Below are 15690 nucleotides of genomic sequence, written 5' to 3' on the forward strand. Positions count from 1 at the left end.
TTTAGAAGAATGAAATGTGATCATATTGAAACACATAGGTTCCTGAGGGGACTTGTTAGGGTAGATACCGTAAGGATGTTTTCGCTTGTGGGAGAGACTAGAACTAGGGAACACAGTTTGAGAATAAGAAGTCTCCCTTTTAAGATGGAGATGAGGAGAAATTGTCTCTCTGAAAAGTCGTTAGTATATGAAATTCTCTTTCCCAGAAAGCATTGGAGGCTGGGTCATTGAATTTATTCAGAATTAGATTTTTGATAAACAAGGGGGTCAAGGGTTATGGGGGGCAGATAGGAAAGTGGAGTTAAGACCACAATCAGATCAACCATGATCTTATTGAATGGCAGAGCAGGCTTGAAAGGCCGAATGATCTACTCCTGCTCCTAAGTCCTATGTTCCTGTAAGAGGGTACTATTACAGACAGCCCATCAAGGTCCCCAACATCTCAGGCACAGTCTCCGTGTAAAGAGTCGATCATTTAGGATTGGTTGGTAGCACAGAAGTTGAGTATTGCTGAAAAAAGGGACATGGCTAAGCTTTTCGTCTTGCACTCATTAGGACACTTCGCAAGAATGCCAATATAAGTAGAAAACAACACAGAAATGTAAAACATTGAAAATAGAAGCAGGAGTAGGTCATTCAGGCCTTTGAGCCTTCCCAATCAATCACTATTTAAGTAATACTCTGCCCTTCTGTTTTGCCCGCTGAAGTGGTTAACTTCACACTCATCCACATTATACTGCATCTGCCATGTATTTGCTCACTCACTCAACTTGTGTAAATCGCCTTGAAGCCTCTTAACATCCTCCTCAGCACTCACATTCCCACAAAGTTTCGTGTCATCAGCAAACTCGGAAATATTATCCAAATTATTCATATATATATTGTGAATAGCAAGAGCCCAAGCACTGATCCCTGCAGTCCCCCACTATTATTTATAATTTACAATTTTTACTGTCTGTGGAGAGAGTGCTGATTGTTTGGCAAGTGGATTCTGATTGGTAGAGGTGTTGCCAGAGAGAGTGCACCAGTGATGGTGACTGACAGTTAACTGTCAAGCATTGTTTGAAATTTAAACCAGGCAGCTTGACCCTGATTGGTCAAGGCATTGCCTTGAGGAATGAGTCAATGAATGGCTGTCATTTATTTTGTTTAGCTGAAACTGGCACAATGTATGTAAATGTTCTTTTTGTTTGCAAAGAACAGGGCCCTGTGTATTAAGATATGTAGCTTCCAGTACACTCAAATGTGCCACACTGTGAGTCCAACTGATGAACTTAAATTGCTTGTCAGCTTAATTCTTAGCACACTGAAGATTATTTAGCAAATGTTGTCCAGTCGCGGAATAACATCTAATGTTGGACACTGTGTTTTGAGGTTTGCAAGCACAGGCAGGTTGGGTACGGCCTATACCTTGCCTGTTGCGAACAGCAGCTGGGACATGCTGTTTAATACAATCTGCCAGTCTTGGGGATGTACGGCCCACATACCTAGCATCACACTGGCACTGAAAATCATATACCATATTACTCATTTGTGTGATAGGCAGCATCCTGTTAGTGGTGAATACCACTTGTGTTGCTACTGCATAATAGCAGCATGAAACAGCTAGCTTCACCTGTTTCTCAAATTTTTGAGATACCTTGCCCTTCCAGGGTAATCTTTTTTGGGCCAAAAATGACAGCCTTCGGCCCGTTCATGAGTTTGTGTGATATATAGCACGAAATTATCTGATCAGGGTAGCTATTATCCTGCAGGATGCCTTTGATGCACCCTAATTCAGCCTCTATCCAAATTATTCATAACATTGAACTGAACCCAGACAGACCAGATGAACCACGTCTAGCCACGTTTTAAAAACTCTCTTCATACTCTGCTCTCTTCATTCACACCAATTTAGGAGGGAGTGAGCAAACCCTCACTTCTCTTGGCAAGTTTAGTGGGTATCTATTATGTTAGTACTGGGACTTCATGCCATTCCATATATTTGAATGCTGAGTCTCTCAGCAAGATAAGGGTATAACACTGCTCATGGAGGAGCAGAGCCATTGGGAGAGTAACTTCATGATATCCACATTTCAACCGTGGATCACCAGAAGTGGCTTCCCAGTTGCACTTTAATAATGGTGAGCAATGTTAGCCTCACCGCTATTCTATGGCAAAACCTGGCCCAGTAAAAAACAGCTTTGCTCATCAGTTGACACACTGCACATTTTTTGTAATAGTTTGCACCATCAGGTATACGTACATATCTAATATGTGTAATATAGGACAGCTCAAATTGTAAGCTGATACATTGGAATGTAAGAAAATCATGACTAATGCATAACGACTAAGAATTAATAAAACATTATTTCTTGTAGCCGCTCACCTCCTGAAGGACAAAGTTTTCGGTCTGTTGAAACTGAAAAAGCAGTCCTTCGACCAAGGTCTCAATCACAACTAGCACAGGATCTTGAATCAGAGGATGATGACGATGACTATCATAATGTAAGAGCATGCTATTCTTTTGTGAATACACCCTACTCTTTGCTGGCATGCAATTAGCACAATGCATTCCATCAGTATTTCTTCCCCAAGGGCCCTGGCTCCCTACCCAATGGTTCAGAGTAGAGCACAGTAGTGTGTGTTGGACAATAATGAGATAAAGCATAGCACTGTTTGAATTATAATATTTTTAAAAAAACATTTAATGCAGAAATGCTACTATTAGCAACAATTGTTCCTATTATCTATGTGTTGGAGTTTGAGCGTGAAGTGAAATACTTACTTCCCATCTCTGATCTCTGTTAATGTCATAGTATTTTATTGTTTTTAATCCGTAAATTAGTGACTTTTGATAAATACTGGCCTCCATGTATAAAGCACCTTATTGCATTGCCAAAACATTAGCATTTCACAACAAATTATGTTGTAAAATACTGTTATTTTGCATCAGCAATGTCAATTTAACAGTAATGAGATGAGTAGTTAATTTTTTTTTGGTGACTTTGGTCGAGGAAGAAATTTTGGTTAGGGCACCAGGCAAACTTCTCTTTTCCAAATACTTCCTTGGGATCTTTAACATCCACTGGAAAAAGATGTGACCATTGTTTAACTTCTCATCTGAATATGTGATCATGCTGCCCTCAATTATTTCTCCTCCCTATACCCTCGTATTGAAATCAATGTTCATTGCACATTCATTCTTTCCCAGCATCTTATTTTAGTATTTTAGCCTTACCTTACCTTACCCTTACCTTCCTCAGTCTTCACTTTTTTTTTACAATGCTCAGGCTGCAAAAATCTAAGTTTGGCTGAACTTCTTTGTATTTTTTTACCCAGTCTTGGTGACCTGCACTGTCTTGGTCTTTTGCCTTGGATTCTGGATTTTTTTTTAAGGAAACATTGTATTTTCTGCTAACAGTAAGAAAATCAGAAATTGTGTTGCTGTATAAAATTTCTAAAAGATGTAAACAGTTGCATTTAAGACTGACGAATGGAAAGTATTTATGAAGTGAGTGACTGGAAAGGAGGGATGGAGGTTAACAAATAGTGGCCTCTAGTGGAATTATCTAGCAATAATGGGGGAGGAGTCTGAAGTAAGCAAGCTCAGGAAGAGGGAAAGGAAAAACTATTGCTGTTGGGTAATAACATTTGCAGTTTAACCAATTTACAGAAAACCGCAGCTATTTTATTTATTGCAAAAACCACATGATCACAAAATATTACAAGATCTGAAATATCAGGGCTATAGTGTCATAGAATCATGGAATGATACAGCACAGAAGGAGCCCACTAGGCCCATTGCACTTGTACTGGATCTTTGAAAGAGCTATCCAATTCATCCCACTCTCCTGCTCTTTGCCCAAAGTTCTGATAAATTCTTTCCTTTTCAATTCCGTTTTGAAAGTTACTATTCAATCATCTTCCATCATCCTTTCAGGCATTGTATTCCACATCAAATCAACTTGCTGTGTTTAAAAAAAACTTCACCTCACCCCATCCCCACTATTCTTTTGCCTATCACCTTATGCTTTTTTTAAATAAAGTCAAGGATTCCATATATTTTAATTTGCCCTGCCACCTTCAAAGATTTGTGTACATACATCCCTAGTTGTCTCTGTTCCTTCACCCGCTTTAAATTGTATCATTTGGTTCACATTGTCTCTCCTCATTCTTCCTAGAAAAATGCATCATCACACTTCTCCTTGTTAAGTTTAATCTGCCATATGTCTGCCCATTTCACTATCTGTTTATGTCACTGTCTCCCACAGTGATCATACTTCATTGGCTGTAAAATGCTTTGAGCTATCTGGTGGTGGTGAAAAATAAATACCAATCATTCTTTTTCCTTTCATTTACCCTGTAAAGCACTCTGAGATGTTCCTGCATATGGGGAAAACACTACAGAAGTGTAAACCATTGATATAAAGAAAGAATTTGCACTTATATAACACATTTCACAACCTCAGGAGTTTCCAAAATGCTTTAGAGCCAATGAAACAATCTTGAAGTGTAATTACTGTTGTAAACATAGAAAATGCGGCAGCCACCAGGTCCCACAAACAGTGATGTGATATTGGGCAGATAATCAGTTTTAGTGATGTTGGATGCAAGGTAACCATTGGCCATGCACAGGGGAGATCTCTCCTGATCTAGTGCCATGGGCTCTTTAACATCATGATTTAATGGCTTATTCAAAAGAAGGCAGCTCTGACAATACAGCATTCCCTCAGCTGAAATAATAAAATTGAATTTGAAACCATAAATAACCAGTTAAAGTGCCTTGGTGAATTGTTAAGTTAGACATGCACGTGGAAGGACAAGCCTGTCACAGGACAACAGCTATCATGTACATCTCCATAGTACTCCTCATATATGGTAAACAACTGCAAAGGGGTCCAATTTAGGATGACAAACTCCCACACCTGAACAGTGTCATATTGGCTCAGATACTAGAGGCGACTGTCTAAAATAGGTGCCGGGCACCCAAAAAAACTGCTAAATAAGGGACTTGATGCTCATCTTAGGAGCCATTGGCTCGCCCTGAACTGAGTAGGTAAAGGGCAGGATTGTGAGGTCTACATGCAGCCTAAACAGCCATCAAAAAGGTAGGATTTTTTAAATTCATTCACGGGTTGTGGGCTTCACTGGCTGGGCCAGCATTTATTGCCCATCCCTAGTTGCCCTTGAGAAGGTAGTGGTGAGCTGTCTTCTTGAACCTCTGCGGTCCCTGTGGTGTAGGTACACCTGCAGTGCTATTAGGTAGGGAGTTCCAGGATTTTGACCCACCGACAGTGAAGGAACAGCGATACATTTCCAAGTCAGGATGGTGAGTGACTTGGAGAGGAACTTCTAAGCGGTGCTGTTCCCAACTATCTGCTGCCCTTGTCCTTCTAGATGGTAGTGGTCGTGGGTTTGGAAGGTGCTGTCTGAGGAGCCTTGATGAAGATCGTTTTTTTTAAAAAAAACCTTATCTTAACATGACTGTTCCTCCAGACCCAAAAGCTGACCGAAAGGACTTTGTTCCAGTTGTGGTGTGGCTGGCCCACCAAGGTACTAAAGGAGGCTGCACGGAAAACAAGTTGAACTGGTCTAAATGGAAGTAATTCTTAAACAGAGTTATTAAATTTGTTTATTTACTGACATTTTCATTGCTTGGCTCAATCATAGGTGCAGCTACCACCCTCTGTATTTGTGAATACAACGGAATCCAATGATGTTGAGAGGTAATTATTCATGACATTAATAAATATAGATATATTCCTAACCATTAGGGCTGAACGGCAACATTAAATTTTTCCAGCATCTTGAAGCAGTTCCGAAAATGCAATTGTGTCTCCTTTCTGCAATATATAACATAACTCTCCAGGGAATTTTTCCAACTTAAAGTAAGCATTAATATTTTTGAAAATTGTATTTAAGCACATCAACAGTAGGCAACCCAACAGTGATGCCATTTCTTTCACGTGTCAATTTTTTCCCTTTCTCTTCTGTAAGTGTTGACAGCTTGATGAAGCACATTTACATATACATTAGGTATCCTCTGGTTCTTTACCAAAGTGGTTATTGATCTGTAAGCCCTGACGGTATATATTATCTGGGATTTGGACTGTGCAAAGCTTCACTGTCTAGACCCATTCTACTCTTGCCCAAATATGTTCACGTACCAACCCTGACTTGACTGATTTCCCCTTACACCCCTCCCCAATCTAGAGGCACTGAGGCCAATTGCAACTCTCCTAATGCTGCACCAAGATTAGCAGTGATGCCACTAGTCAGAATATACTACAGGGAGAATGGAATTCACAAGTTCCAGGGCAAAGTAACACTTTGTTGAATAAGACTGAGCCCACTTTTAACAAAGTACACAGACTCATGAAGTAATTATGTGAAATCATTCTTCATTTATTCATAAAGGTTGTTCATATCTACAAGCCCTGGTTCCAACCCAGAGAATGGATTGTATTGCATAAGGAATTCTTCAAAGTCAGGAAAGGTAGTAGTCTAATAATTTGTACAAGGTTATGCCTTTGCTCCATTACTGATAATTAATTAATCTGTTGTAAAATGTATCCTACCTTTTCCCCTCTTGTAAAAGGTTTTAGTTGTATGGGATGATTCAGAGAAGAAAGTGAGGAACTACAGAATTTTTGAAAAGGTCAGTAAACCTTGTTGAAATATTTTTGTGTTTTTTTTGCCACAACAAATGATGGGTAGTAATCCACATTTGCTGCTTTAATTCTGAATTCCTTCTATAGAGCATAAACCTCAGTTCAGGACATTAGTGTCCAGTACACTAGACACTAGTCACAAATCCTAATCACATGTGGCTAATTGGGAATTCAGATGTGGTTAATTGTATTTTTGATGTGGTTAATTGTATTTTTGATAAGTAAATAAAAATGAACAATAGACCGTCTTGGAAAATACAAGAGGTGGTGGGAGGAGGCCCTTAAGTGGTCACTAATTGACCACTGAAGGGCCTCAACTGGCCCAAGAGCAGGCCTAACACCACCCTGCCGCTCCAGTGAGGCCACCTTATTTTACGCCCCCACACCTGCCTGCTTGCATCCTGGGGGTGCATAACATTCCAGTTATGACACAGAGAGAGGCCATTTGATCCTTCAAAACCATGCTGGCTATCTGTAGAGCAATCCAGTCAGTCCCATTCCACCGCTCTATCCCCTGCAAATTTATTTCGCTCAAGTGCCAATCAAATTTCCTTTTGAAATTGTTCAACACCTTCATTTCCAACACCCTTGTAGGCAGCAAGTTCCAGGTCATTATTACTTGCTATGTTAACAAAATTCTTCCACACATCCTTCCTATATCACTTGCTCAAAACCTTAAAGCTGTGTCCCCCAATCCTTGTACCATCAGCTAATGGGAATAGCTTTTCTTTGTTTACCTTATCAAAACCTGTCGTAATCCTGTACACCTCCGTTAGATCTGCCCTCAGCCCCCTTTGCACCAAGTAGAACAATCCCAGCTTCTCCAACCTAACTTTGTTGTTAAAATCCCTCATCCTTGGAACCATTCTGGTATATCTGCTCTGCACCCTCTCAAAGACCTTGACATCCTTCCTAAAGCCTGGTGTCCAGAACTGGATGCAGTACGCTAGTTGTGGCCTAACCAGAGCTTTATAAAGGTTCAGTATTACTTCCATGCTTTTGTACTCAATATTTCTATTTATGAGACCCAAACTCCTACCTGCTTTGCTAACTACTCTCTCAGTATGTCCTGCCACCTTTAAAGATCTATGCACATGCACCCACAAGTCCCTCTGTCCCTGAACATGCTTTAGAACTGTGCCATTAAGTCTATATTGCCTCTGCTTCTCACTCCTTCCACAATACAATACCTCACACTTCTGTGTATTAAATTCCATCTGCCACGTGTTGGACCATCCTGCTAGCCTATCTATCTCCTCTCGTAGTCAATTAATATCATCCTCATTATTTGCCATACATCCAAGCTTGATATTATTAGCAATTTTTGAAATTTTACTCTGTATTCCAGTATCCAAGTTTTTTATACATTTAAAAAAGTCCTATCCCTGAACCTTGGGGAACACCACTGTCTATGATACTCCAGTATGAAGAACAACCATTTGCCATGACTTGCTGTTTTCTGCCCTTAAACCAAATTTTTAATCCAAGCTGACACTGACCCTCCTATTCCTTGAGTCTCAATTTTATTAACTGGCCTTTTGTGTGGCACTTTGTTAACCACTTCCTTAACATTCATATAGACAACATACACTGCATTCCCTTCATTAACCTTCTCTGTTACTTCATCAAAAAATTCAATTAGATTAGTCAAAAATGATCTGCCTTTTACAAATCTGTGCTGGTTCCATTTAATTAATTCTCCAAATGTTTTTTTTTCCCTTGATTATTGTTTCTAAAATCTTAGTTACTAGGAGTGTCCTTACACCTTTCCTTGAATAAGGCTTGAACTTGTGCCACTTTCCAATCCTCTGATACCTCCCCAATATCAAGAGAAGATTGGAAGATTATGAGAAGCCTTTCCGTTATCACCAACCCCTTCCCTTAGCAATCTGACATGTAAGCCATCCAAACTGTTTCACTCTAACCTTTCCAGTATGTCCTGTCTATCAATTTTCACAAATCTAAATCTTCGTAAACATCAATATAAAGTGTTCATTAAGTACTCTAGCTTTGCCCTTTCCATCTAAGTATATATCTCCTCCTTTGTCCCGAACAGACGCCATCCTGCCACTTACTATCTGCCTACTATTTAGATACTGGTAGAAATTTTTAGGTTCTTTTATGCTCACTATTATTTTATTCTCATTGCCAATAATAGTTTCCTCTTCACTTCCCTTCTCAACCTATTGTATTTGGCCTGATTTTCACTTGAAGAATTCAACTAACATGCATCATGCAACCTCTTTTTAAAAAAAATTCATCATATTCTCTATCTCCCTCGTCACCCAAGGAGCCCCTGGCTTTAGTACCCCCGCCTTTCCCTCTTGTTGGAATGTACCTGAAACAGGGTAATGCCCTGGGGAGATAGGTTCGAATCCTGCCACAGCAGATGGTAAAATTTGAATTCAATAAAAATCTGGAATTAAAAATCTGATGATAACCATGAAACCGTTGCCAATTGTTGTAAAAACCCATCTGGTTCACTAATGTCCTTTAGAGAAGGAAATCTGCTCTCCTTACCTGGTCTGGCCTACATGTGACTCCAGACCCACAGCAATGTAGTTGACTCTTAAAATGCCCTCTGAACAAGGGCAATTAGGAATGAGAAATAAATGCTGACCTAGCCAGTGACACCCACATCTCATGAACGATGAAAAAAAAAATCTCTTCCTTAAAGCTCACTTAAAGAATTGAGATTGTGGCCCTGGGCAAAAGCTTAATAATTATAGTCTGCCATAAATCGAATCCACGTTTAAAACTCAGCACTCATATTCGCTCCCATTCATAATTTGCATTCAGAGATTTAAGGCAATGCCATCCTACTAGTATCCCCCCCTAACAGCACTGTGGGTGTACCTAAACCACATGGACCGCAGTGGTTCAAGAAGGCAGCTCACTACCACCTTCTCAAGGGCAATTAGGGATGGGCAATACATGCTGGCCTAGCCAGTGACGCCTGCATCCCATGAATGAGTTTTTTAAAAAATCATGGAGTTGTACTGAAATTTAATGGGCTGATTTGGTTTGTGCAGGGGAGGGCAGGATTGAGCATGAACCCGGTCAGGGTGCTAATCGGGTGCGTGCCGCCATTTTATGTGGGCGGGCCAACTAAGGCCCACCCAGTGTGACGCACACCCAGAAGTGCTATGCGCTCCCTGTGCGGGCGGGGGGGATTCCCTGAGTCGGGGCCTGAGTCGCATGCGCGCGAAAGAGCTCAGAAATCTCCCTGAGGTCAGTTTAAGTTCTGGAATATTTAATAAAGGTGAAAAAAAAATTTAAGGACATGTCCCCTCATGTGAAACTGTCACATGAGCTGGGACATGTCCATTCATTTTTTCAAAAATTTTTATTTAATTAATAAACCCTTCATGAAACCTCATCCCGCCCATGGATGAGATTTCATGAAAAATGCGAAGGCTGCCTGGGCTCTTCGCCTGCCCACCAACCTTAAGGTAGGATGGGCTGCATTCTTAACAACTTTAATTACTTTGTTAATGGCCTTAATAGGCCTTTGATAGTTCGGTGGGCGCGCAGCCACATTGGCTGCGTGTCCGCCAAACTGACAATCTAAATGACGCACGGTGACGTCGGGACGCCCGCCCAACATCACCACGCATCATTTTACGTCGCTCGCCGACAGGAAAATTCTTCCCAATGTTAATTATTTATTTCAATTTTACTGTTTTTGTATTCCTGACAGCAGTAGAGAAGGGATGAAAGCATCGTTCTAAATGCCATTTTTGATTTTCTTGTAGGAATCCAAGTGCTTTCTAGAATCTGAGATAAAGTTCACATGCCTTCCAAGCATGGTCGAGTTTTACTATAAGCATACACTCCCGATCCATGACAGTCTACATCTTAAGATGCCTTATGGCTATAAGAACCCACTATGACCCATCCATATGCTGCCTCTTTGGACTTGAAACAAACTGAAATGGCCAACAAAACAAATTAAAAATATAAACTGCACATTGAAAGCTTGAAGACGATTTAAGCAATACTGTTTGAGAAGAAGGCAGAAAAAGTGAATCACGATTGCATGAATACCAGGAGAACCTGAAAAGCTGATAAATCTCACTTTATCAAAAGAAAACAGCTATAATAACTTACATTCACATTTCTGTGGCATACAGAAAAGATACTGGTGATTGTCTGAACTGTGATGTTTCCTTCTCTTTCCTGGATGCACTTTCTGCTCAGCATCCTGACCATTCAACCAAGATGGGGGGAACAGCAAGGGGAATCATGGGTGGTACCTGGATCTTCTAAATCTGGGCTTGAGGTGGATGTTGGCAATACATATAGTATTGAATACAATTTAATTCACTTTTTGAGCACCGATCTACCACATAGAATAGTAATCCTTTATTAGATCTCCTTAAACATGACTTTGACACCATTAGAAATTTTTTTCTAGAATATCATAGGGAATAAAAAAGAATTCCAGGATGGAGGAAGAAGGTTTTGAGAATCTTAAAGCATTCTTTGGTTTGCACACAGTTAAATTACTAGAAGGTGGGCTACAGACACCAGCACCACCACCAGGTTTTTGCAGACTCGCCATTATATTTTAGCAAGTTTTTATTTTCTTTCCTTCTGAAATTATTGATTCCGTAGAATATACAGCACAAAAGTAAGTAATTCAGCCCAACTAGTCTATGCTGGTATTTATACTCCATGAGCTTCCTCCCATTCCATCTACCTCATCTCAGCCTTTCAGTTCATATTCCTATTCGTTTTTCTCAAATGTACTTGTCTTTAAGAACATAAGAAATAGGATTAGGAATAAGCCATTTAGTCCCTTGAGACTGCTCTGCTATTCAGTAAGATCACAGCTGATCTGTTTGTGGCCTTAACTTTGTTTTCCTGCCTGCCTCCTATAACCCTCGATTCACTGGTCTATCAACAATCTGTCTAACTCAGCATTGAATATGTTCAACCACCCAGCCTCCACTGCTATCGGGTAGAGAATTCTAAACATTAATAACCCTCAGAGAAGAAATTCCTCCTCATGTCCATCTTAAATGGGACACCCCTTATTTTGAAACTGTGGCCTCTAGTTCTAGATTTCCCCCACAAGGGAATGTATGCTCTCAGCATCTACCCTATTAAGCCCTCTCAAAATCTTAAATGTATAGGCCCATGCTGGTCAACCTTTCCTCATAAGGCAACAGCTTCATCCAGAGAATCAACCTAGTGAACCTTCTCTGCCTCCAATGCAAGTATATCCCTCCTTAAATAAGGACACCAAAACTGTATGCCATACTCCAGGTGTAGTCTCACCAATGCCTTTTACCTTTGTAACAAGACTTTCCTACTTTTATACCTCCTTCCCTTTGCAATAAAATCCAATATCCTTTTGAAAGCACCTGAGCTACTTGCTTCAACCATTTCCTGTGGTAGGATGATCCAATTTCAAACCACTCTCTGAGTAAAGAAATTTCTCCCTATTTCCTTATTGGATTTATTAGTAATTATCTTGTATTCATGGCCTCTAGTTCTGGATTCTACCATAACTGGAAAAATTCTTTCCATATACTGAAGCCGTCCATGCCCATGTGCAGCAAACCTAGACAATATTCAGGCTTCGGCTGATAAGTGGCAAGTTACATTCGTGCCACACAAATGTCAGGCAATGATTTCCAACAAGAGAGAATCTAACCATCGCCTCTTGACATTCAATGGCATTATCATCGCTGAATCCCCCACTATAAACATCCTGGGGGTTACCATTGACCAGAAACTGAACTGGACCAGCCGTATAAATACAGTGGCTACAAGATCAGGTGAGAGGCTGGGAATTCTGCGGTGGGTAACTCCTGACTGCCCAAAGCATGTCCACCATCTACAAAGCACAAGTCAGGAGTGTGATGGAATACTCTCCACTTGCCTGGATGAGTGCAGCTCCAACAACAATCAAGAAGTTCAACACCACCCATAAACCATCCAGGACAAAGCAGCCAACTTGATGAGCGCCTCATCCACCTCCTTCAACAACAACTCACTCCACCACTGATGCATGTTGGCAGCAGTGTGTACCATCTACAAGATGCATTACAGCAACTCAGAGGTTCTTTCGACAGCACCTTCCAAATCTCTACCACCTAGAAGGATAAGGGCAGCAGATGCATGGGATCACCACCACCTGCAAGTTCCCCACCAAGCCACACACCATCAAACTATATCGCTGTTCCTTCACTGTCACTGGGTCAAAATCCTGGAACAACCCACCCAACCCTCCACCCTAACAGCATTGTGGTGTACTTACACCACATGGATTGCAGTAGTTCAAAAAGGCAGCTTATCACCACCTTCTTAAGGGCAATTAGGGATGGGCAATAAAACTGCTGGCCTAGCCAGCAACATTCACATCCCAAGAAAGGGGAAAAATAACACCCCAAACAACCAATTCTTAACTTTAAAGACTTCCTATCAGGTTACCTCTTAAGTTTTCTCTTTCCGAAGAAAGAAATTCCCAACCTGTTCAATATTTCTCAATAACTGTAATCTCCCAGTTCTGGTACCATCCTTGTAAATCTTATGGTACCATAGAGGGATTCAATAGCAATATTTATGGTTACATTTTTCAAGTGCCATCCTCAAATCACCAGATGTATTGAATTTATGACCTCTGGGTTACAAGATGTAGTCCTATAACCAGTAAGATGGCACACCTATCTAAAGACTCATGTACCTGCCTAATGGAGAGAATTTGTTCACTTTCACAGCTGATGAATTGAACGTTATTTAAGAGGCTGAGGAACTTTCAAAAATAAAGGAATTTTTAAAAGAAATAAAAACAGAAAATGCTGGATAAACTCAGCAGGTCTGACAGCATTTGTGGAAAGAGAAACAGTTAACATTTCGAGTCCGTATGACTCTTCTTCAGTCATACAGACTCAAAACGTTAACTCTGTTTCTCTCTCCACAGATGCTGTCAGACCTGCTGAGTTTTTCCAGCATTTTCTGTTTTTATTTCAGATTTCCAGCATCCGCAGTACTTTGCTTTTATCTTTGAATTTTTAAAAGCTTTGTTTCCTTTTTCTTTTTTCAGTCAAAATTTCTCCTTTACCTTCCTTCTCAATTGATGCCATGCTTCCTTGTTTGAGCACAGTTCTCACATCGCTTGCTAATGCATGAGGCTCAACAATGAGTATCAACTATAATAGTCCAAACAAGGTTGGAGTTGGATGCAGCGGTTCAAGAAGGCAGCTCACCACCACCTTCTCAAGGGCAAATAGGGTTGAGCAATAAATGCTGTGGCCTAGCAAGCGATGCTCAGATCCCATGAATAAATTTTAAAAAAGGTGAGGGGTTTAAGCTGTCTTCATCCAAGAAGCACACATTGCAATTTCCAGCAAACTAAATAGATTTTCTGCTTCCTAATCTAGGGACACTGAGGCCAATTTTAGTAGCTCTTATACTACTCCAACTGAAATCAACTAGTTCAGCATGGAGCAGGGGCCAAACCTGGGACCCATTTGTAAGCTCATCTCCTCGATGAATTAATTAGCTGAGCCATCGTATTGTTCTAGAATATTGCCTAATTCATCCTATCCTTGGAATAAAACAAAAATACTGGTCCTAAAATTACACTGTGTGATAGTAACATACAATACTTAATGTGTTTTACTGAAATTTCTCTCATTTTAGCTACAACTATGGAGAGAGGAATTTCAGATGAATGTGTTAAACATTGTACATCAGTACCCCAAAATGTACAAAGGAGTAGGCCATTTAGGCCTTCATGCTGTTTCACCATTCAGTGAGATAAGAACATAAGAAATAGGAGCTGGAGTAGGCCATTCAGTCCTCGAGCCTGATCCATCAGTCAAAAGATCATGACTGATTTGATGCAGCCTTAACTCCACTTTCCTGTCTGTCCCCATAACCCTTGATTCCCTTGTCAATCAAAAATCTGTCTAACTCAGCTTTGAATATATTCAATGACCCAGCTCACTGGGGGAGAAAATTCCAAACGCCAACAACCTTCTGAGAGAAGAAATTCCTCCTCATCTCTGTCTTATATAGGAGACCCTTTATTTTTAAACTGTGTCCCCTATTTCTAGATTCTCCCATGAGGGGAAACATGCTCTCAGCATTCACCCTGTCAAGCCCACTCAGAATGTTATATGCTCCAATAAGATCACCTCGCACTCTTCTAAACTCCAATGAATACAGGCCCAACCTGCTCAACCTTTCCTTATAAGACCAAAAGACATACCCCTCATCCCAGAGATCATGGTTAATCTGCGAACTAACTCCATATACCCAACTTTGCTCCACATTCCTTAATACTTATGGTTAAAAAAAGTGTATCAATCTCAGATTTAAACTTTATAATTGACCTGGTGTCAATGTGGAAGAGTTCCAAATTTCTACTGTCTTTTGTGTGTAGGAGTGTTACCTAATTTCACATGTGAAAGATCTGGCTCTAATTTTTAGACTGTGTCCCCTATTCCTTGCCAGTGGGAATAGTTTCCCTCCATCTACCCTATCTGTTCCCCTTAATGTAATTTTGGGGCCTAGAATCTTTGGATTTGGAATAGAACTGATGGTTAAACTAGTGGGGGTGATAGGGGAGTATCTAGGGAAAGATCAGTCTGGCATTTTTTCAGTTTTTAATGGTGTTTATTTGTTGTTCCATTTTACTCATTCACACAGTGTTCAAGATAATTTTCTGAAAACCAGACAGCTAATTTAATGTATTAATAGATATATATTGGTTTAATTGTTGATGAAATTCACACACACCTAATGGAAGTGTCAGCCTCCTTATAATTGCACAAAGTCATAATCAATTCAGGACCATTCTGCAGAGGTCACATTAGCACAATCGAACAATGATTAGGATTGGTTTTCTGGTCATTGACATTGTCCTGTGGATAACAGCACTTCAGAATACCTTATGTCATAACTAAAGTTAAAAACAAAAAGCATTACAAATAAACAGGAGTTCAGCTAGCCTCTCAAAAAGAGAAAAGCCAGGTTCGTGTTTCAAGTCACAGCTGTGACACAGATCTGACGAAGGGCCCAA

General features: G+C 40.3%; 1 protein-coding gene across 2 annotated transcripts in view; it reads left to right on the forward strand.

Moving 5' to 3' along the window:
* Positions 1–13503, forward strand: part of sh3bp2 (SH3-domain binding protein 2) — a 150837-nt gene extending 137334 nt beyond the window's left edge. For both annotated transcript variants that reach the window (XM_078561115.1, XM_078561125.1), the window contains exons 9-13: positions 2361–2487; positions 5653–5708; positions 6400–6478; positions 6581–6640; positions 10409–13503. In XM_078561115.1, the coding sequence (XP_078417241.1) occupies positions 2361–2487; positions 5653–5708; positions 6400–6478; positions 6581–6640; positions 10409–10546 (460 nt within the window). In that variant the 3' untranslated portion in view covers positions 10547–13503. The remainder of the gene's footprint in view (positions 1–2360; positions 2488–5652; positions 5709–6399; positions 6479–6580; positions 6641–10408) is intronic.
* The last annotated feature ends 2187 nt before the right edge of the window (positions 13504–15690 follow it).

Source organism: Cetorhinus maximus, chromosome 2 (genome assembly GCF_964194155.1).
Source record: "Cetorhinus maximus chromosome 2, sCetMax3.hap1.1, whole genome shotgun sequence".
NCBI lineage: Eukaryota > Metazoa > Chordata > Chondrichthyes > Lamniformes > Cetorhinidae > Cetorhinus > Cetorhinus maximus.